Source organism: Sus scrofa, chromosome 12 (assembly GCF_054392235.1).
Source record: "Sus scrofa isolate SSC_HxYL_T2T_F1_AM1 chromosome 12, Sscrofa_HxYL_maternal_Yorkshire_Landrace_v2.0, whole genome shotgun sequence".
In the NCBI taxonomy this organism is placed as follows: Eukaryota; Metazoa; Chordata; class Mammalia; order Artiodactyla; family Suidae; genus Sus; species Sus scrofa.
The window spans coordinates 58,431,040-58,449,921 of record NC_139394.1 but is presented as its reverse complement, the minus strand read 5'-3'; the positions used below and the strand labels follow the sequence as shown (position 1 = coordinate 58,449,921).

The window sequence follows — 18,882 nt, the reverse complement described above, 5'->3', positions numbered from 1 at the left end:
AAATTATGGAGGCCAGGCCACTCGCTCCCTCATAAACATTTGCTTGCTTCCAGGAACCACCACGACTTGACTTGTGTAGCTAAAAGGAATTAGGAATCCAATGATAGGAGTTCAAGTCTCAATACAGCTTTTTTTTTTTTTTTTTAAACCACACCCAATCCCAAGACTCTAGAGGTGCCCAAAACACTTCCCTCACCTTTTTCTTCAAGTTGTTCTCCAATCCAACCGACAAGCTGCGACTCAGCTCTTGGGCTAAGCCATCTAACACCTCATGAGGAGGTGGGGAGGTGGAGGGTAAATACAACTGAGCTCGGGCTGTGGTCTCTGCCTGACGACTGAGGTGCAAAGACGAATAGAGCTGGGAGGTCACCTCAGAGGATGCCTGGTTCAGCCCCGGAGCTTCTGATGACTCACTCAGGAGATCCTTGGCCCGGAGAGGTGAACTGGGGCTGGTAGCTGATGTTGCCATGAGCACAGGGAAGAGACAACTGGAAACAGCAGAGCTGGGAACTCCTGGTTCTGCTTCAGGAGAGCCCAGGGGGGAAAGTAACGGAGAAGGAAGATGTGGGAGAAAGGAGAAAGCCTCCAAGCAAAGGATCCTTGTCGAATGAGGTTATGGAGGCTTTCTGGTTAGAGGAAAGGTTTCCAACAGTTCCAGAGGCCATGGGAGAGGGCAAAAGAGCTTCTTTCCACAGCTGTGGGGAACGGTGCAAAAGGAGGGTGCAGCAAGGAGGCGGTGGGGACAGAAGACCCACTGCGCGGCAAGAGCACCACTGCAGTTTCTCTGGAGTGTTGAAAGCTGCAGATCAACTTCTGGTACAGGCCATCACACCCAGTGCGTGCAAAGTGAAACGGACCCAAATCTAACTGGGACCCAAATTCCGTCCTGCTGCCTTATTTGCCCCTCAACTGGCTCCAGTCTCAAGAAATGCAGGAACCTCACGTTCCCCACCACCCCACACCCCTCCGCCCACCACCTGTTCTACCCAGGGTCAGCTGTCCTGTACATCCCCTCCAATCCCCCCCAGGAAGAAAGCCATAGCAAGGTTCCCTAGAATCCCTCCCTCCCTACTACCCCAAAGGAAACTTTGCGAACACTCGGTCACGCCCTCAGACGTCCCTAAAAAGTGCGCCGCACTCAACCCAGCCGGAGATCCTCTACCCCCGCCACCCCATTCCAACTACTCTCCACACCTCCAGAACTCAGCCCCGCAGTCTTCCAAGGTGGGGATAAGGGATTGCCCCCTCCCCCGAGCCTCAGCCCGTGAAGACCAAGACAACTCCCTTCTCGCGCCCTTCCCTACACTCAAAACCGTTGGGAGCCTCCCGCCCACCGTCCGCAGCCCCGCCTCGCTCGCCTCGGTGACGTCACCAGCCCAGGAACCCTTGCTCTCAGTCGCCCTCAAAGCTTCTAGAGCCGGAGGGCCTAAGCGCGCGTGCGCTGAGCCGCCGGCCGCGGATTGGCTGAGAGAGGCATAGGGGCGGAGTTATTCCTCCGCCGCAGTAGCGTGTGGACCGGGTGGGGCGGGGCTCCGCGGAAACCGGAAGTACCGAGTGACGGGCACTAGGAGCAGTTCCGGTGAGTCCCGGGAAGGGATCCCCGGCCACTTGGAGGGATACCGGACAGAGAACTGGCGCCCACGGAGAGTGGGCGGAGCGGGACCGAGGCTCGTATTCTCTGCCCTGCAGATGACTGTCCACAATCTGTACCTGTTTGACCGGAATGGAGTGTGTCTGCATTACAGCGAGTGGCACCGCAAGAAACAAGCGGGGATCCCCAAGGAGGAGGTGACGAGTGGGCCCCTTGCATCCTGAATGACTTCACATCTCCAAATGCACATAGTCCCAGTCCAGCTCCTCCTCGCCAAGCCCGGCTTGTTCCCATCCCTACCGCGTCTTCTTTAACAAAGAGCTAACTCTGCCCTTCTCCCTCCAGGAGTACAAGCTGATGTACGGGATGCTCTTCTCAATCCGCTCCTTTGTCAGCAAGATGTCCCCGCTAGACATGTACGCAGAGTCAGATGTTGAGGGAGGAGGGAAGTGGGAAGTGGGGAAAACTTTCCGGAGTGGAAGGACATTGGCCTCCAGAGAGGGTAAAGAGACAGAGAGGCTGCATCCGGAGCGGGAGTGCTGGAGCTGGCAGGAGCAGCGGTGGGACCGATCTGAAGCTAGAGAGGTTGGGTGTGGGGGCTAAATTGAGGTGTGAAGATGGGAGGCGTCTTTACTCAACCAGGCTTCTACAAACGATATGTTTAGAGAAGAGGGAGTCGACCTAGAGGGGATCAGAAGTATCTCTTTGGAAGAGATTCTGTTCCCATTTCTTAACATCCTCCTCATCTCTGCAGGAAGGATGGCTTCCTGGCCTTCCAGACTAGCCGTTACAAGCTCCATTACTACGAGACGCCCACTGGGATCAAAGTTGTCATGAATACTGACCTGGGCGTGGGACCCATCCGAGATGTGCTGCACCACATCTACAGTGCGGTCAGTGCCAGTTCCTAAGGCCCTTCCCCCAAAGCTTCAATAGCCATGGTCACTTCGAGCCAGGGAATCCTTCAGCTTCCCTGCCCTAATCCTACTGTACTGTGTCTATTGCAGTCATTGTTTTCTTGGGACCCTTTAGGTCCTTATATACTCCCAGCACCAGTTTCTCCCCAAGGAGGGTTTGCCTCCCAGTCCTTGATCCCTGTGCATCCTAAGGTTATACTAGGTTTGGGGTTCAAAACCAAAAGTTTCCACAGCTTGGTTGTAACACCTTCCCCCTCCACAGCTGTACGTGGAGCTGGTGGTGAAGAATCCCCTGTGCCCATTGGGCCAAACTGTGCAAAGTGAGCTCTTCCGCTCCCGCCTGGACTCCTATGTACGCTCTCTGCCCTTCTTCTCTGCCCGCGCTGGCTGAAGGAAGCACGCGATCTCTCCCTCAGAAGAATCCCTGTTTGGGCCCTTCTCGTTTCACCTGAGGGCCCCTATTGCAAGCCCCTCTGCTCCAGCCCCCACTCCACTCATCCTGTCAAGCCCTTCCGCAGCCCTCCCAGGAGAACCAGCCTAAAGCCCTCCCTGGTGCCATTTCCCACCCCCATCACAGGAAGGAAGCCTGCAGGAGTCCCTCCATCTCCAAACCAGGTCCTCTCTCCAGTTTTATCCCCTACCTGTCACTGTGAGGAGTACAGAATAAACTTTTTGGCACCCTCTGAGCCTGAGCATGTCAGTTTGAGTGGTTGATCAGCGCCTGCCACTCTCCTGAAGGTGTGTCCATATCCCCTGAGCCAGCAAAAAGGCTTTGTGTGTTTCTCAGCGGCAGCACTATGGCTATTTGTGGGGGAGCTACCAGTGCCATGTGCTTTGTCCTGGCCACCACTCACTAGATGATGGTAGCACATCTCTCTCCCTCTCTCTCTCCCTCTCTCTCTCTCTCTCACACACACACACACACTCATTCACTCACTCACTCATGCCTAAGCTGTGACACTCAAAAATGCCTCCAGACCTTGCCAGATCCCCTAGGGGATAAAACAAGCCCCTCGATTGAAATAGCACTGGGTTGGAGGAAGGCCAACCTGCCTCGGGGTCCAGAGAGTAGGAGAACCATCTTCTTGGTTCTGCTCTCGGTTTCCTCTGGGCCCATAGAGCACTGAAGCTGCGGAGCTCCGGGAGGTGGGGCCTATGCAGATAAGCGGCAGGTTTGGGCTGGGAGGCGGTCAGCTTTATGCAGATGAAGGGGGCGGTGTCTGCATGTTGATTAGCTGGGCCCGCTGCCGACGCTGCTGGGAGCCTAGCGGGTCCCGCTGCGGTTCGGGCTGAGGTGGCATCTCTCTTCCATCAACACCCCCACCCACGCCCCGTCCCTAGGTTCCTACCTTCCGAGGATCGCTCTCGACCTCTCCCCTCATCCCTTTCCCGCCTCTCCTCCCCACGCCAGTGTCCCCGTATGCTAACCGCTCCATTCGTGGCGCCCCCCCGCGTTTCTCCTCTCCTCTGCAAACCCCGCGACCTCCAGCAGCCCGCCCCCGCGGGCCGGATCCTGCCTGGCTCAGCTTTCCCGCTCTCCTGGGGCTCGCGCCACTACATCCTCGGGTGTCTCCTCTCGGGCTTCCCTGCTCCCTCCTCCTCCCGCCCCCTCGGAGCCCCCTCCTCCGCCCTGGCCAGCCGGCATGCAGGTGTCAATCGCATGTACCGAGCAGAACCTTCGCAGCCGGAGCAGTGAGGACCGTCTGTGTGGACCCCGGCCGGGCCCCGGGGGCGGTAACGGCGGGCCGGTCGGCGGGGGGCATGGGAATCCTCCCGGGGGAGGAGGCTCGGGCCCCAAGGCCCGGGCCACGGTGGTCCCCCGACCCCCAGCGCCCGCTGGGGCCCTCCGAGAGAGCACCGGCCGAGGCACTGGCATGAAATACAGGTATGGGGGTGGCCAGGCAGCCCACTAGACCTGCTCCCCTTTCCTAACCCCTGAGGCTTCCTGGGATGCTGCCAGGACCCCCTTAAACTTCGCTAAGAAGGTCCCGGCTCACTCCATCTCTTCTTCCCATCGCTGGCACTCCCTTACTTGGTCCCTCTCTTGACGTCCGTTGATCCTGACTAGTAGAAAATCAGGTTTACCAAGGTTGACGACGGTGGGGGGGGGGGGGTCTGTCAAACCCAAGGGATGCTCCCAAGCTTCCCTCCGCACCCCCAGGAAGGCCAGGGATGCACCAATCTCCAGGCTGTGCACCCCCCACCTCGGATAGAGTGTCCTTGGGTCGTGTCCTGGAAGAAGGGGGGAAGGAAAGGCTTCTCACTGTGGCCTGCTCAGGGTGCCTGACCCAGATAACGCCCCAAGGTCTCCTGCAACCTTCCTGGTGGGGAGGGAAGTGGGGCCCACGGAAGGGTGGACCGCATTTCCCAATCCCACGCTGAGGGCCAGGGGCCAGGTGGGGAAGGTGGACTGAAATGCAACCGACTTCATCATCTCAGAGAACCACTGGGCTCTCAGAACGAGCAGTTCAGGGAGAGCAATTCTGGGTTCTCTCACCCTGATGCTCTCCGCCTAGGTGCCCCTTCCCAATAAAGTCTTTTGCTTTGTCAGGGAAAAAAAAAAAAAAAGGACTAGCAGTAGGCGGGAGGGGGGAGGCCCCTGATAGGGAGTGAACAGAGGTCACTGATCTGACCTGGCTTTGTCACTTGAGGAATTTGACCCTTCCTTGTGGCAGCCCTGATTGGGAAGCTGAGCCGACCACCTGAGGGTGGGGGCTGGTGGGGAGGAGGGGGCTTTCTGGTTTGAAGACAGACCTCACAAGATGCCAGGAGCAGAGGGAGCGCAGAGGGCGAGAGGGAGAACTGGCCTTTCCTCTCATACTCCCCACCCGGGTGTCCTACCTGCCTATGGGGGAGGCCCATCTGCCAAGCCTGTCCAAGGACCCTTACCTGCCCGAGTGCCTGAATGTGACTCAGTTCCCTTACCCAGTCAGCCCGGTGTTTGCCCTTTAGCACAAGACTCTCTGAAGATCTGTTTTCACAAATTCAATACAATCAGCCAGTCACATTCCTTCCAGCCACCCTCCGCCCGCAACTCCACATCCCAGAGATGACTCAAACACAGATAAGACCCACCGGAAGAAACACTAAGCAGACAGCATGTCTTCAATGCGCTAGGAGGGAACAGAGGCATTGGACAGTGGCTACAGAGGAAGAGTCATTATTTGTTCACTTATGCTATAGCCATAGCACTGTCCAGTTCGGATAGGGAGTCCAATTTCTTTGGACTGAGATACCCTGAGGGCATCTCAGGCTGGAAAGAGGAGCTGGAGGCTGATGATCTACGTCCCTAATGGAGTCTCCACCTCTTCCTGCTGCTTCTGTATCCTTTAGGAACCTAGGAAAGTCTGGTCTTCGGGTGTCCTGTCTTGGCCTAGGTGAGTTAGAAAGAAGAGGAATTAAGGAAAGGGGTGTTCTTTCCTGGCTTGCCCCCCAGGTCTCACTTGCCTGGCTTCTCTCTTGCAGGTACCTGGGTCACATTTGGTTCTCAGATCTCAGATGAGGTATAAGTGATGGGATCTGGAAGCAGGGAGAGGGGGCAGGAGGGAACCAAAAAGGGGGGACACGGACTTGGAGGGGGGTTTGGACAGCAAGCATGGTGGACCTGAGGTTGGAGGATGGGGAGAGAGGAGTGAATGTGGAAACCAAGGTTGAGGTGTGATGGGCTAGGGTGCAGTGAGGAAGGCAACTGAGAGACCAGCGGTTGATCTTCAACTCTTTGTCTTACCATCCTAGACAGCAGAGGATGTCCTGACAGTAGCCTATGAGCATGGCATAAACCTGTTTGACACGGCCGAAGTGTACGCAGCAGGAAAGTAAGGAGGGGGGTGAAAGAGCTGAGTTACACTTGGAAGGCTGAGAGAACACCAGGGCTTCTAGGTCTCCCTCGTAAAGAACCCTGAGAATTCTGGGTCACTAAGTTCCAACCGGTCAGCCAATGGGCCCCCACAGCATTATGGGAAATGTAGTCCCCACATCAGTGTCCAGCTTTGAGGGCCATGGGGCATACATCCTGTATGGTCAAAATAAAATAAAACCAACAAATATTTCCTGGACATCAGTTATGTGCAACTACGTGAGGACGACAAAGCTAAATCTTCACACGTACCATACCTCATCACTTATGGCTTCACACTGGGAGTAGTCAAAACCTAGAATGATCTGCCCCTGGCAAACTCTTCTGCTGATCTCTAAGACTTGGCCCAGATGTCAGCTCTTCCAAGAGGCTTTTGCCCAACTCCCCAGAGTAGGCACTGCCCACCTCAGCTCCCAAAGCACTTTAAGCTGCCCTCTGACACACAGTTCACCAACTGCTGGTTTACACGACCACGTTCACTGCTCCTCAACCAGGAGACGCCTCCCTCCACAGAACTTGTCTTGTTCTTCCACACGTCACCTAAGTACCTAAACAGCACCTACCACAGAGCAGGCCCTGCCTGTGGGACGACATCGTTATGTCCTCAGAAAGCTCACAGTCGAAGTGGTTAAACAAACAAACCAAAAGACACGAAAGGTTAAATAACCGCAAAACCAAAAGATATGAAAGAGTAACCGTGAAGAAAACACTCCAGTAACAGCCCACCATAACTTGGGATTTGTCACCATGAACTCATAATTAAGTGCCAAAGACGTGTGCAGCCAATAAGAGCGATGGAAGCTAGCAAGGACTGACCATAGCAATCAGAGAACCATTTCCATAAAACCAGGCAGAATCCCAGCAAAACTGTGCAGGGCTGGGTGGGATTTTGCAGAGGCTAAAAGAAGGGGGAGGGCCACGCAGATGGCTGGAATCCAACACGGCAGTGTCCTCCTCGGCTGCACTACAGTCCGTCCCTCTCCTCTCACCCTATTCTATCCCTTCAGCACCCAAAATCGAGCTCGATACCTAGTCGATGCACAGCTATTTGTTGAATGCACGGATGAAAACACTATGGCTACAACCCTAGTTCCCGGAGCCCCTCTTATTTAGTCTAGGACGGGGTTGTCAGACTGGTTTATGTTCCACTTCACAAGCGAAGAAATGAGCTGAAGGAAAAGGTAGGGAGGAGGGAAAGAAACCAGTTCACCTAGGAGGGGTCAGTGTCTCTGCACTGTCTTCCTTCCAGGGCTGAAAGGACCCTCGGCAACATCCTCAAGAACAAAGGTTGGAGGTAAGACATGGGGTTTTTTGGCGGGGGCGGCTTGCCGGGAGCAAGATCATCCAAAAATCCTTTTCTTGCTGATTCTCTCACTTCTCTTTTTTTCCAGGAGATCAAGCTACGTTATCGCCACCAAGATTTTCTGGGGAGGACAGTAAGTGGCTGCCTCGCTACACCTGGGGAGAAGACGTGTGGAGACTACGTGAGGGTGCATGGGAAGGGGGAGGCGGCCAGCAGCCCTGCACCTGCTGCCCCAGCTCCACATCCTGCCCCTGAGGAGCCCCACAATCCCAGTTCCTCGTGGTTCCAGGCCAGCCCTGGTCCCTTATCTTTGACACACCTCATCTTTGACTTACCTTTTCCTACAGAGCAGAAACCGAGCGAGGCCTGAGCCGCAAACATATCATTGAAGGTGAGAGTGAGGGGCTGGGGAACCTGAGGCAGCTGGATATGGAAGCCAGAGTTGGGAACATTCTCTGAAGCTCTGCGTCTGAGGCTTTAAATAGGGAAGCTGGGATTTAGGTGGCCATGGCAAAAGGGTAAGGTCTCAACTCTTAGGAACCTGAAGCAGAAGAGCTTACCTTCCTCTCCCCACCCCTACCCCAGGCTTGCGAGGATCCCTGGAGCGCCTCCAGCTGGGATACGTGGACATCGTCTTTGCCAATCGCTCAGACCCTAACAGTCCCATGGAGGGTAAAAGCAGCACCCCAACCCTGACAGCTTCAAAACTGAGTCCTCCTCAAACCTACAGTTGAAGCCACCCCTGCTCAGGAGGCTTCCCAAGCTCCACAGTGGAGGCTCAGACCCCAGGACTTGGACAGGGAAGGGGGTTAAGAGCAGATACCAACCTCTCCGACTTCAGAGGGTTGAGTGAGGTCTTAGTGGGGCAGGCAGACGTCTGCAGATCTGGCACCCAGGATGCCAGGGGTCTGACACGAGGCTCTCCCTCTCCTATGTGCCTAGAGATCGTGCGAGCCATGACCTATGTCATCAACCAGGGCCTGGCCCTATACTGGGGGACATCCCGATGGGGGGCTGCAGAAATCATGGTGAGTGTGCCAGCCACTTCCCCCGTCCCACAATTTGTTCCCTCTTTTCACATGACTGCTCCAAACCCCACTCTACTGGAGGCGGGGGGGAGTGGGAGAAAGTGGAAGCCAAGCTCTGACCCCCGTCTCTTCTGCACCCCAACCCAGGAAGCCTACTCCATGGCCAGACAGTTCAATCTGATTCCTCCAGTGTGTGAACAAGCTGAGCACCATCTGTTCCAGAGAGAGAAGGTGGAGACGCAGCTGCCAGAGCTCTACCACAAGATTGGTTCGAAGTCCCCTCATCCCTACTTTTCCCTCGGCCTCCCCATCGCCTAGATCCCTTCCCCACATCCAATCTTCTTCCTCGTAGGTGTTGGCTCAGTCACCTGGTCCCCTCTGGCCTGTGGCCTCATCACTAGCAAGTATGACGGGCAAGTCCCAGACACCTGCAAGGTCACCGTCAAGGTGAGACTGGGGGGCTCAGGATGGACAGAGTAGACTATCTGAGAAGCGGTCTTTTGCTGATTCTCCTTGGCCTCCAGGGCTACCAGTGGCTCAAAGACAGGAAAGTGCAGAGTGAGGACGGCAAGAAGCAACAAGCCAAAGTCATGGACCTTCTCCCCATCGCTCACCAGCTGGGCTGCACTGTGGCACAGCTTGCTATTGGTGAGACACTGCCAGCCCTGGGCCCTGCAGGAGCCCTGTCTCCTCCTGAGGTGCTACCAAACTGCAGTCTGGAAATTCCTGTAGTGGCTCAGCTGTAACCAACCCCACTAGTATCCATGAAGATAAGGTATCCACCCCTTGCCTCATTCTGTGGGTTAAGGATCCAGTGTTGCAGTGAGCTGCAGAGTAGGTCGCAGACAACTTGGATCTGGTGTGGCTGTGGCTGTGGCATAGGCCTGCAGCTGCAGCTCTGACTAGACCCCTAGCCTGGGAACTTCCACATGCCCTAAAAACACAAGGAGTGGCCCTAAAAACACAACTGCAGGCTGGTTTGTCCCTAGGGAGGGCCTCCTCCTCCCAGACACTGCTGAAGTCTATGTGCTCACTGTTTCCCATCAGTTCTTGCTATCTTTTCCCTTCTCTGGCTCAGCGTGGTGTCTCCGCAGTGAGGGTGTCAGCTCGGTCTTGCTGGGGGTGTCCAGTGCAGAGCAGCTGATGGAACACCTGGGCGCCCTACAGGTGAGTGCGGGGGAACTCAGAGCCCGAGCCCATCTCTGTCCCCTTCCCCAGTAGTCACGGCATCTAACTCAGAATGGGCCTGTGAGGTCACCCACTACAAGGCCCTCGCTTTGCAGATGAGGAGTCCCAGGACAAGGTGAGGCAGGGGCACAGCTGCGACTCTTTGCCTGCCAGTTGGCCTCCCGGGGTCCTTGAACCTCACCCCATTCTGCAGCGACCCTGCGTGTACTGCCCTCTCCAGGTCCCCGTATTCCTCCAGGTGCTGAGCCAGCTGACTCCGCAGACCGTGATGGAGATTGACGGACTCCTGAGCAACAAACCGCATCCCAAGAAGTAGTCCGTCGGGGACCGGAGCCGCTGCACCCCCCGCCCCCAGCCCCAGTCGCTCTTCCCCGCCTCCCTCTCGCTGCTCGGGATCCCTCCGCGCAGCGGCAGCCGCGGCGGCAGCGGCGGAGCCAAGGCGTCCCCGCCCACTAATGAGTTCCGGCTTCGGCTTCGAGTAGCGGTCGCATGAACCAAGCCATATCCTCCCGCAGTGGGGCCTGAGAGGAAAAGTAGTCCGCCGCCCCCTGCCGCGTTCTCCTAGGCCCTCTTGCTAATCCTGGGCTGGAGCTACTGGGCGGCCCCTTCTCCACCAGTTGGTCTCGCTCCCTTCCCTCTTCCCCTAATTGCCGAGGCCCAGGGGAAAAAAAGACCCAGGCAAAGATACAAGACCCACGCAGAGTACCTCAAAAGTGGCCCCTGAAATGTCATCAAGGGGTAACAACCTAAAAAGAAGTGGGCTATGATGTCTTCTGGAACAAAGGAAATGGGGGCTCTTACCTTATGCGACACAAAGGAAGCCAGGCTGGTCCTGGCAGGACGTAAATGATAATCTTTGGGAAACCAGGACCCAGCCTCAGCCAGGAGTTAGAGGAGGGCTTAAAACAAGAACTAGTGGTGATACTTTGTTGTTGCCCGGAGGGGCAGGATGGGGAGTACGGTGGCACTAGGGAAATCAGATGGCCCATGGACAGCGTGTCCTGGCAAGAGTGGCCAGGAAGACCCTGGGAAAGCAGTTGTGCCGCTTCACAGGCAACAGGGACAGCCATCAAGTCACAGCAGAGAACTGGCGCTGACATACAAAGTTCAAGGAGGAGCCCTGAGCAGGCCTTCCCACCGGGCGGTGGGGGGCTGCGGCCTTCCTCCCCGCAATGCTCTCAAAGCACTAAGGAAGGCCCCTCCCGTGTAAGACTTCCCAGGGAACTGTAAATAAAATCGCAGCTTCATCATCACCTGCCGAGTCTCAGATTGCTGGGGTTGAGGATCTGTCTCACACATCTGGCCCTGCAGTCCCCCACCACTAGAAAGATCCAGTACTTCATTAAAACACAACAAAAAAGAACAGAACAGAAAGCTCCAGTACTGCCTTTTCTCTCCACTGCTCATTTACCCCAGCGACTGGGCTTCGTGCTCCTGGTCGCCCTGTCACCGAGGGCCCAGGCACCAGAGACGCCAGGCCACTTTTCTTCCTTCAGTCACCACAGGCCTACAACCCAGGGACCCGGCTTCATAGCTTTTGTTGCTCCACCCTCTGACACTCTTAGGCTTGTTTTGAAAGTTACATTAGCCATGCTTCTCATTTCCCTCTTGCCTGACAACCCACACATGCCAGGGAACCATCTGGGGGGTGGCTTTCTCCTGGCTGAGTGGGTGGGGCCGTTCGGAGGTTGAGGCTCTGGGATTTGGTGAAGGAGCGGTACCATGAAAACTGGTCTATGGCTGAAATGATACACAGAGAGGGAAAGAGTTATTGTCAAGAAAACAAGTGAAAACTCAGGCGTGAGGGTGGCAGAAAAGCAGAATCAAATGGGATTGTATCAGACACTTGGCCTCACTCTTCCCCAAAGAACTCTGATTGCCCTGGGACAGAAAGCCGGGGGACAGTCACCACCTTTAAAGATCACAAGGCAGCAGAGGATGAGCTCTGCTTCTCTTAAAATAGAACCTCACCACCTCCCTTCTCTCCGTCCTCGGCCTTCCTGGATCCTGAAGCGGAGGGAGCAGAGGAAAACGTTTCCAAAAGAGAAGGCAGGAGCACGCCATTTACTGGATTAGCAACCAACCGGAACAACTAATGAGTACTCACATCCACTCCCGGCATCTCCCACTCCTTCTGGAAGACTGTGGAGGAAGCAAAGGGGAAAAGGCATGACTAAACCATGCTTCGCTACTCTGTAACAAACACACCAGAATTTATAAATTCAAAATAGTACTCTCCTTAAATAGTTACCTTGGAGGGTCATGAACTTATTTATTTTTTTTCTTTTTAGGGCCGCATCTGCGGCATATGGAAGTTCCCTAGCCTGAAGCTACAGCTGCCAGCCTACACCTGAGCCATGGTAAGGTGGGATCCAAACCGTATCTGCGGTCCACACGGCTCACGGCAACACCGGATCCTTAGCCCACTGAGGGAGGCCAGGGATTGAACCCGAGTCCTCATGGATACTAGTCGGGTTCGTTACCATTGAGCCAGGACCGGAACTCCCATGAACTTATTTTAATGATGCTTCTCTTTGTGGCTCAAAACATTTTAAAAAGTCCTCTTAGAATTACCTTCAGAGGCAGTTAGGAACCTCGTGTAAGAAACCTTCCTTTGGGAGTTCCCGTGGTGGCATAGTGGGCTAAGGATCCAGTGTTGTCACTGTAGCACCTTGAGTCACTGCTGTGACACAGGTCCAGTCCCTGGCCCGGGAACTTCCACGTGGTGGGGGTGTGGCCAAAAAAAAAAAAAAACCCCAAAAAAGCCACTTCCTTTATTGTCATGCCTCATTTACCTTGTTTATCACTCACCTATTAATTTAACAAGTATTTATTTACTGAGTTCTACTGTGCTGCAGCACAGGGTCACTGGTGAACAAAACCAGACTCAGAACAATCCTTGTGGAGTTCGCAGACGGGAAAGACAAACAACCCACCCCCAAACACACACACACACGCTCCAGTGGCCCAAAGTCCAGAGGAAAGCAGGTGGTGTTGGCAGAGTCCACAAGGGGCATCTGACACGGTGATGCCGCACTGAGTGCGGAAAGATGAAGGAGCGTGACTGGGATAAAAGCCGGCGGGGAGGGGAACAGCATCTGAGCAAGGCTTGTGGCAGAAGGGAACCCTAGCCAGCATGTCTAAAGAGGGAACAGAGGCAGAATGTGAGACGTGCATGGCTTCAGAACACACTGGGCCTTAGAGGGCACTGCAGGGTATTATCTTTATCCTAAGGACAGGAGGAAACCCTCTAAATCCGTTATCTATTGATACACAACAGATCACCCTCAAATTAGAGTGGCTTGAAACAACTTTTTTTTTCTTTCTTTTTGGCCACACCCACGGCATGTGGAAGGTCCCAGATCAGACACCGAACCTGCGCCACAGCATCACCCAAGCTGCTGCAATGACGACAGCAGATCCTTAATCCGCTTCGCCAGAGGGGAACTCCAACAGCTTTTTTGTTTTGTTTGTTTTGTCTTTTTGCCATTTTCTTGGGCCGCTCCCACGGCATATAGAGGTTCCCAGGCTAGGGTTCGAATCGGAGCTGTAGCTGCTGGCCTACACCACAGCCACAGCAAAGCAGGATCCAGGCCGCATCTGCGACCTACACCACAGCTCACGGCAATGCCGGATTCTTAACCCACTGAGCTAGGCCAGGGATCGAACCCGCGACCTCATGGTTCCTAGTGGGATTTGTTAACCACTGAGCCAGATGAGAACTCCAACAACTTTTTTACAGCTTTTATTTTTCTCCATGATTCTGTAGGTTGGCTGGGGGCTTCCTCTGCTGTTTTCACCTGGGCTCTCGTGTGGCTACATTCAGCTGGCAGGGCAGCTGAGCAGAAAAACCCGATGGCCTCACTGGTACATCTGGCTATTAGTTTTGGCTACTGGCTGGGGCTCCTCCATTCTCCTCCAAGCAGCTTCAATCCACCAGTGAGCTTCCTGAGGGACAAAGGCAGAAGCTGGAACACCTCTGAAGGACCTAGCCTCCAGAACTCACACATCACTCCCGCCACATTCTATTGGCGCAAATCATGAGGTTAGCCGATTCAAGGGACAGGGAATTCGCCCCTAATTCTTCATGGGAGAAGCAGCAGTCACATGTTGTAGGCATCTGGGGTTATTAAAACTACTACCACATTAAAAAGTTTTCAGCAGGAATGAAAGGGGTAGGTGGTTAGGACATAACTGGGCTTCAGTTGTGGAAAGATCATGCAAGCAGTGTGGCGGGAAGGCTGCAGAAGGCCAGGATGACTGGACAGACTGGTTAAGAGGCTCCTGTCTACCGAAGAGATGGTGGTAGCTTGAACTAGGATGTTACACCAGAGGGGAAGAAAAGCAGACAAATTCGGGAGATACTTAGGAGGCGAAATGTACCAGGCTTAGTGGTAAGTTGGTGAAGGAAGTTGAAAGCGAAGGAGGGGTCAAGGAGGACTCCTAGATTTCTGGACTCGGGTAAAGAAAGAGGCAGGAAACACTGGAAGAGATGCTGCTTCCTACAGGGAGATCATCAGCTTGGGTTCTTGATAAACAAGAAAGGAAGCTGAGCAGGTGGCCGGAGAGCCAGGTCTGGACCTAGAAGGGCTCTGGATGTCAAATGCTTTGGGAGCATTTATATAATCAAATACCTTAAACGATTATGACTTAATCAACTAAAGAAATCAAAAAATGTGAGGCGATCTTGAAGCACCAATGCAGAGAGAACTTCTCCTCAAAAGTTTTGAATTATGACAGCATCATGGGAATAAGTAGCTAGCTTCCCCCAAGTGACCAGAAAGACAATATGACTTAGAAGTCCTGAAAAGATAGAATAATTAAACATAATGGTACGCCTCCTCACAAAAGATTAAACTCAAAGGCTTTAAGAATCTAGTTTTAAAAACCAGCTTTAGGGGAGTTCCCATCGTGGCTTAGCAGAAATGAATCTGATTAGCATCCATGAGAACGAAGGTGCGATCCCCAGCCTCGTTCAGTGGGTGAAGGATCTGGCGCTGCTGTGAGCTGTGGTGTAGGTGGCCGACACAGCTTGGACCTGACGTTGCTGTGGCTGTGGCACAGGCTGGCAGCTACAGCTCCAATTGGACCCCTAGCCTCGGAACCTCCATGTGCCGTGAGTGTGCCCCCCCCCCCAAAAAAAAAGCAAAAAAATAAAATAAAAACCAGCTTTACATTGCCTGTTAAAGCCAGTAAACGCCATGGGTGTGGAAAAGCCCATTTTGTATTGACCAAAAGAGATGGGTGTTGAAAATGTTGGGTACCGAGAAGTTAAAGTGAACACAACATAGGCTGGGACACAGGATAATAGCCAATATGCGGTGTTAACTGTGTGGCAGGCATCACTCTAAGCACCTTACATACAGAGCTGATTCAATCCTATCATCAACCACATTTTATGCAGATGAGGAAACCAAAGCCCGGAGAAGTTAAGAAACCTGCTCAAGGTATCACAACGGGTAACCTGGGTCTAGAGTCTGCGCTATAAACCTTCCCAACAGACTCAGGACTGCAGGCCCGGGAGAGGAGGGCAAGGAGGTGGCTGGGGAGTGGAGGGTGGGGGTGGCACCACGAGGCAGTGTGGGCTGGGAGTACTATGTCCTGTTTACCTGTGGGGGGAAGTCAGACCTCTGAGTCAGAACTCAGGCTGTGCTGCTTTGCTGTAGCCACCATGGTGTGTGGGTGACCAGGCCTAGCTATGCAGGCAGGAGAGGATTCCCAGCATTCCTAGGGCCTCGGGCCTGGAATCTAGGTCCTTCCACGGGCTGAGACGTCAGCTGGGAGTTGAGAGTTTGAGGAAAATAAAATTTGGGAAGCCGGCCTTACAAGAACACAAGGAGGTCAAATCTAATGGGGAAAACTGAGCGCAGCATCTGCTGAAACGCCCAGGAGCCCACTAAAGACTGGGCAGAACGGGCAGGACCACCGGCTTAGGAAGCATGTTTGGGTGGGGTCATGGGAGAGCGTGAGAAGCCCTGCGCCAGCGGCCGCGGGCCAGGGCTCAGGTAGGGTGCTGGGGATTTGCACACAGGATGAAGGAGCCCTGGCTTTGCGTGGGGGGTAAAGGAAGGCGTGGAGGGAGTGGGGTGCTGTGCCTCCCACCTCTCCAGTCGTGCCGCCACTTGGGTCGCCTCGCCCGTTCTGCCATCGGCCGCATTCCGGTCCTCGCACCTCCGCCGCCCCCACGCGTGCCGCCGCGGGGAGTGGCCCGACCTTCGCGTGACGCCTCGACGGGCGGGCTCTCAATATTAAAAGGGGGAAGAGGCCGCGGCGCGGGCCCCAGGACGGGCCCGCTCGTTCTGTCCTAGGAGCCAGCCGCGTTGGCGACGCCCTCGAGTTCGCGGCGGTCACAATGCAGCTCCTGGTGAGGGTGCCGTCTCTTCCGGAGCGGGGCGAACTGGACTGCAACATCTGCTACCGGCCTTTCAACCTCGGGGTCCGCGCGCCCCGCCGCCTGCCCGGCACGGCGCGGGCCCGCTGCGGCCACACGCTCTGCACTGCCTGTCTGCGCGAGCTGGCGGCGCGCGGCGAAAGCGGCGGGGCGGCCGCGCGCGTGGTGCGCCTGCGCCGCGTCGTCACGTGCCCCTTCTGTCGCGCGCCCACCCCGCTCCCGCGCGGCGGGGTCACGGAGGTCGCCCTGGACCAGGACTTGTGGTCGCGCTTGGAGGCAAAGGCGCGGGCTGAGCGCGAACCTGCTGTGGCTGGTGGCCGGGTCCAGGAAAGCGGCGAGGCGGAGGAAGAGGAAGAGGGGAGCGAGAAGGGGGCGGAGCCTAGGAGCGCAGGGTGGCGCGCGCTCCGGCGGCTCTGGGCCCAGGTGCTGGCGCCCGCGCGCCGCTGGCGGCGCCCGCTGCCCTGCAACGGTGAGGGACGGCCCGGGGTGGCTGTGGCGGGAGAGGACCCCGGAACGCCTGAGTAGGCAGCATCCTTCCGCCGCCACTAACCCTCCTTCTTTCCCCCAGTGTTGTACTGTCCGGAGATCAAGGACTTGGCCCACATGACCCGCTGCGCGCTGTAACTGCGAAACCCTGAAGCTGTGGCAGAAGGAAGGTGGGAGCTGCATTCTCAGGGCCCCGCTGTAGTACAGGGAGCGGGTGCCAAGACTACCCCCTCTCACATCCGGGATTGGCACTGATGAGGGAGGTGAGCCAAGGGCAGGAGGGAACGCCCTGGGAGGTGTTGATACTGAGCTGGGGAGGCTCCTAGACGAATCGCCCCCATCTTCTGACTGTGCCAGCCTCACATATTCAGGATGAAGTGGCCCAGGGATGATACAAACAGTCGATGTACCCGTGGGAAGAAGACAGACTGTTTCCCTAGCTGCGACTTTGGCTTCTGTCCAGGGCAGCTCTCCTGTGCGGGAGCAACAGGTCCCATTTTAGCTATTCTGTGTCAGTGATTTTTAAGAAGAGGCTGATTTTCGTGCATGTTAATCTCGTTTCTCTAGCACCTAAGAGAACTGAGAAGAATCAACCAAACCCCTTCCCACCCCATCCCCTACCCCCACTAGTATGCCTACTGTCTCCCCATTCCCAGTACTGTGTTCCTAAAATTATCAAGATGAAGCCCTACTTATGAGGTTAGGCGTTTTGCATCATTTCAGAATTACCCTTCAGCCTGTAAGGGCAGGCATGAGAAGGTCCAAAGGGCTTTTATCTGAGTCACCTCATTAGGGCCTACCAAAGATAGGAGAGAGAGGCATTTGGCAAAGGCATCAGATTGTAAACTCCCGCTGTTATCTTTACAGTCACAAGAAAACACTGTCACCACTGAAAATAAGATGTTCATCATACAGTTTTAAACTTGTGTCCCATAATTGGACGCCCACCTATATTATGGCATGAGTTCCATTGAAACATCCTGTTAATATCTTACGATGGCATAGTTATAGTCAAGGACCAGCAGCATCAGCATCACTGGGAGTTTGTTGGAAGTACAAAATCTCAGGATTCCACTTCAGACTTACTGAATCAGACTCTGCCTTTTTTTTTTTTTTTTCCCTCCTCGGTCTTTTTAGGGCCACACTCATGGCATATGGAAGTTCCCAGGCTAGGGGTTGAATTGGAGCTGTAGCCGCAGCCACAGCAACACAGGGTCTGAGCGGAATCTGTAACCTACACCACAGCTTATGGCAACGCTGGATCCGTAACCCACTGGCGAGCCAGGGATCAAACCTGTGTCCTCATGGGTGCTAGTAAGAGTCGTTTCTGCTGAGCCATGACGGGAACTCCCAGACTGCATCTTAACAAGAATCCCAGGTGATGCAATAAAATTGTAAGAAGCATTGGTTCGGGTCCTTGATTGTCTATAGAGTGTCACCATCTGTGGGGTAGAATGTTTAAAACCAATTGGTATAAATGACTTACTATTTCATTGAAGGTTAAAGTAACATTCAGTTACTGAAAAAAAATTTAAGTGTCCATAGTTTACAGTGTTGCATTTTCCTCCCAATTAAAAATGTGAATTTAAGAATAAACCTCTATTTTTGTAACTGTATTTTTGCCTTTTTCCTGTCCTTAACTCTCAAATATTCCCTCTTCCGGGAGGCCTTTCTCAGTACTGAACCTCCCCCGACCCTCTGTAAAATAAAGCCTCGTTTAATTTTTTCAGTTTTTATTTTCTGATAGTGTGTTTTGTTGGTGTCCTCCACTAGACTGTAAGCCCATGAGAGCAGTAACTGAATTGTTACTGTTGCATCTCCAAGGACAAGAGCCGTGGTTTTTAGTATGTACTCAGTAAATGCTTGATGGAATTACCTTTTATTTTTTAGTATAATAGCCTCAACAATTAAGCGTGTAGTCTCTAAACCTCTGAGCAGCTCTGGTACTGAACAACATGTCAAGGTGTAATGTCTAGCAGTTCAAACGTTCGGCAAACTATGCAGATCTGACCGCCCCCTACCCCCCAGACGCTTTAGAAAAAAAGAGTACACTTCTGCAAATTTGCAACAGAACCTGTGACGCTGTAGTGACCTCTACTGACTCTTGGCAGAACGAGGCAAC

General features: G+C 54.4%; 4 protein-coding genes and 1 long non-coding RNA gene across 20 annotated transcripts in view; 3 read left to right on the top strand and 2 right to left on the bottom strand.

Annotated features, from left to right (window-relative positions):
- Nucleotides 1–16,418, bottom strand: part of CNTROB (centrobin, centriole duplication and spindle assembly protein) — a 69,575-nt gene extending 53,157 nt beyond the window's left edge. For 4 of the 14 annotated variants that reach the window (XR_014821816.1, XR_014821814.1, XM_084986052.1 and 1 more), the window contains exons 1-2: nucleotides 15,986–16,418; nucleotides 11,991–12,025 (exon numbers count right to left, since the gene is read on the bottom strand). Coding sequence is in view for 9 of the 14 variants with exons in the window: in XM_084986052.1 (XP_084842178.1) it covers nucleotides 11,991–12,025; nucleotides 15,986–16,040 (90 nt within the window). In the remaining 5 variants the exon portion in view is untranslated. Of the gene's footprint in view, nucleotides 1–196; nucleotides 1,327–1,358; nucleotides 1,414–11,990; nucleotides 12,026–12,457; nucleotides 12,576–15,492; nucleotides 15,661–15,985 lie in introns of those variants that run through there. The other 10 variants (XR_014821815.1, XR_014821817.1, XM_084986051.1 and 7 more) reach the window with 7 other exon arrangements.
- On the top strand, nucleotides 1,544–3,194 carry TRAPPC1 (trafficking protein particle complex subunit 1). Of its 2 annotated transcripts, XM_005657035.4 has the most exons (5): nucleotides 1,544–1,579; nucleotides 1,690–1,788; nucleotides 1,937–2,007; nucleotides 2,346–2,484; nucleotides 2,771–3,194. In XM_005657035.4, the coding sequence occupies exons 2-5, from the start codon at nucleotides 1,690–1,692 to the stop codon at nucleotides 2,897–2,899; spliced, it is 438 nt and encodes a 145-aa protein (XP_005657092.1). In that variant the 5' UTR covers nucleotides 1,544–1,579; the 3' UTR covers nucleotides 2,900–3,194. The 2 variants fall into 2 exon arrangements, with proteins under 2 accessions (XP_005657092.1, XP_084842191.1); XM_084986065.1 differs by lacking the exon at nucleotides 1,937–2,007.
- KCNAB3 (potassium voltage-gated channel subfamily A regulatory beta subunit 3) lies at nucleotides 3,767–11,136 on the top strand. 2 transcript variants are annotated; one of them, XM_013990045.3, is made up of 14 exons: nucleotides 3,767–4,393; nucleotides 5,842–5,885; nucleotides 5,974–6,011; nucleotides 6,244–6,323; nucleotides 7,614–7,658; nucleotides 7,756–7,800; nucleotides 8,015–8,058; nucleotides 8,253–8,339; nucleotides 8,610–8,695; nucleotides 8,843–8,963; nucleotides 9,048–9,142; nucleotides 9,220–9,343; nucleotides 9,774–9,862; nucleotides 10,122–11,136. In XM_013990045.3, exons 1-14 carry the CDS (start codon nucleotides 4,152–4,154, stop codon nucleotides 10,197–10,199), a joined length of 1,218 nt encoding a protein of 405 aa, XP_013845499.3. In that variant the 5' UTR covers nucleotides 3,767–4,151; the 3' UTR covers nucleotides 10,200–11,136. The 2 variants fall into 2 exon arrangements, with proteins under 2 accessions (XP_013845499.3, XP_084842188.1); XM_084986062.1 differs by having other exon boundaries at nucleotides 8,610–8,963.
- On the bottom strand, nucleotides 5,653–10,253 carry LOC146398392 (uncharacterized). The gene is made up of 2 exons (XR_014821824.1): nucleotides 10,065–10,253; nucleotides 5,653–5,881 (listed from the first exon to the last, which is right to left on the bottom strand). It is a non-coding gene; the product is annotated as an uncharacterized LOC146398392 (long non-coding RNA).
- Nucleotides 16,236–18,492, top strand: RNF227 (ring finger protein 227). The gene is made up of 2 exons (XM_005657036.4): nucleotides 16,236–16,743; nucleotides 16,843–18,492. Exons 1-2 carry the CDS (start codon nucleotides 16,236–16,238, stop codon nucleotides 16,896–16,898), a joined length of 564 nt encoding a protein of 187 aa, XP_005657093.3. The 3' UTR covers nucleotides 16,899–18,492.
- The last annotated feature ends 390 nt before the right edge of the window (nucleotides 18,493–18,882 follow it).

Coding starts and splice junctions, on each gene's coding strand:
- TRAPPC1 (XM_005657035.4), top strand. CDS start 1,690: ATGACTGTCCACAATCTGTACCTGTTTGACCGGAATGGAGTGTGTCTG. Junction 2,008..2,345: donor AAGATGTCCCCGCTAGACAT/GTACGCAGAGTC, acceptor TCATCTCTGCAG/GAAGGATGGCTTCCTGGCCT. Junction 2,485..2,770: donor TGCACCACATCTACAGTGCG/GTCAGTGCCAGT, acceptor CCCCCTCCACAG/CTGTACGTGGAGCTGGTGGT.
- KCNAB3 (XM_084986062.1), top strand. CDS start 4,152: ATGCAGGTGTCAATCGCATGTACCGAGCAGAACCTTCGCAGCCGGAGC. Junction 6,012..6,243: donor GTTCTCAGATCTCAGATGAG/GTATAAGTGATG, acceptor TTACCATCCTAG/ACAGCAGAGGATGTCCTGAC. Junction 9,863..10,121: donor AACACCTGGGCGCCCTACAG/GTGAGTGCGGGG, acceptor GTATTCCTCCAG/GTGCTGAGCCAGCTGACTCC.
- RNF227 (XM_005657036.4), top strand. CDS start 16,236: ATGCAGCTCCTGGTGAGGGTGCCGTCTCTTCCGGAGCGGGGCGAACTG. Junction 16,744..16,842: donor GCGCCCGCTGCCCTGCAACG/GTGAGGGACGGC, acceptor TCTTTCCCCCAG/TGTTGTACTGTCCGGAGATC.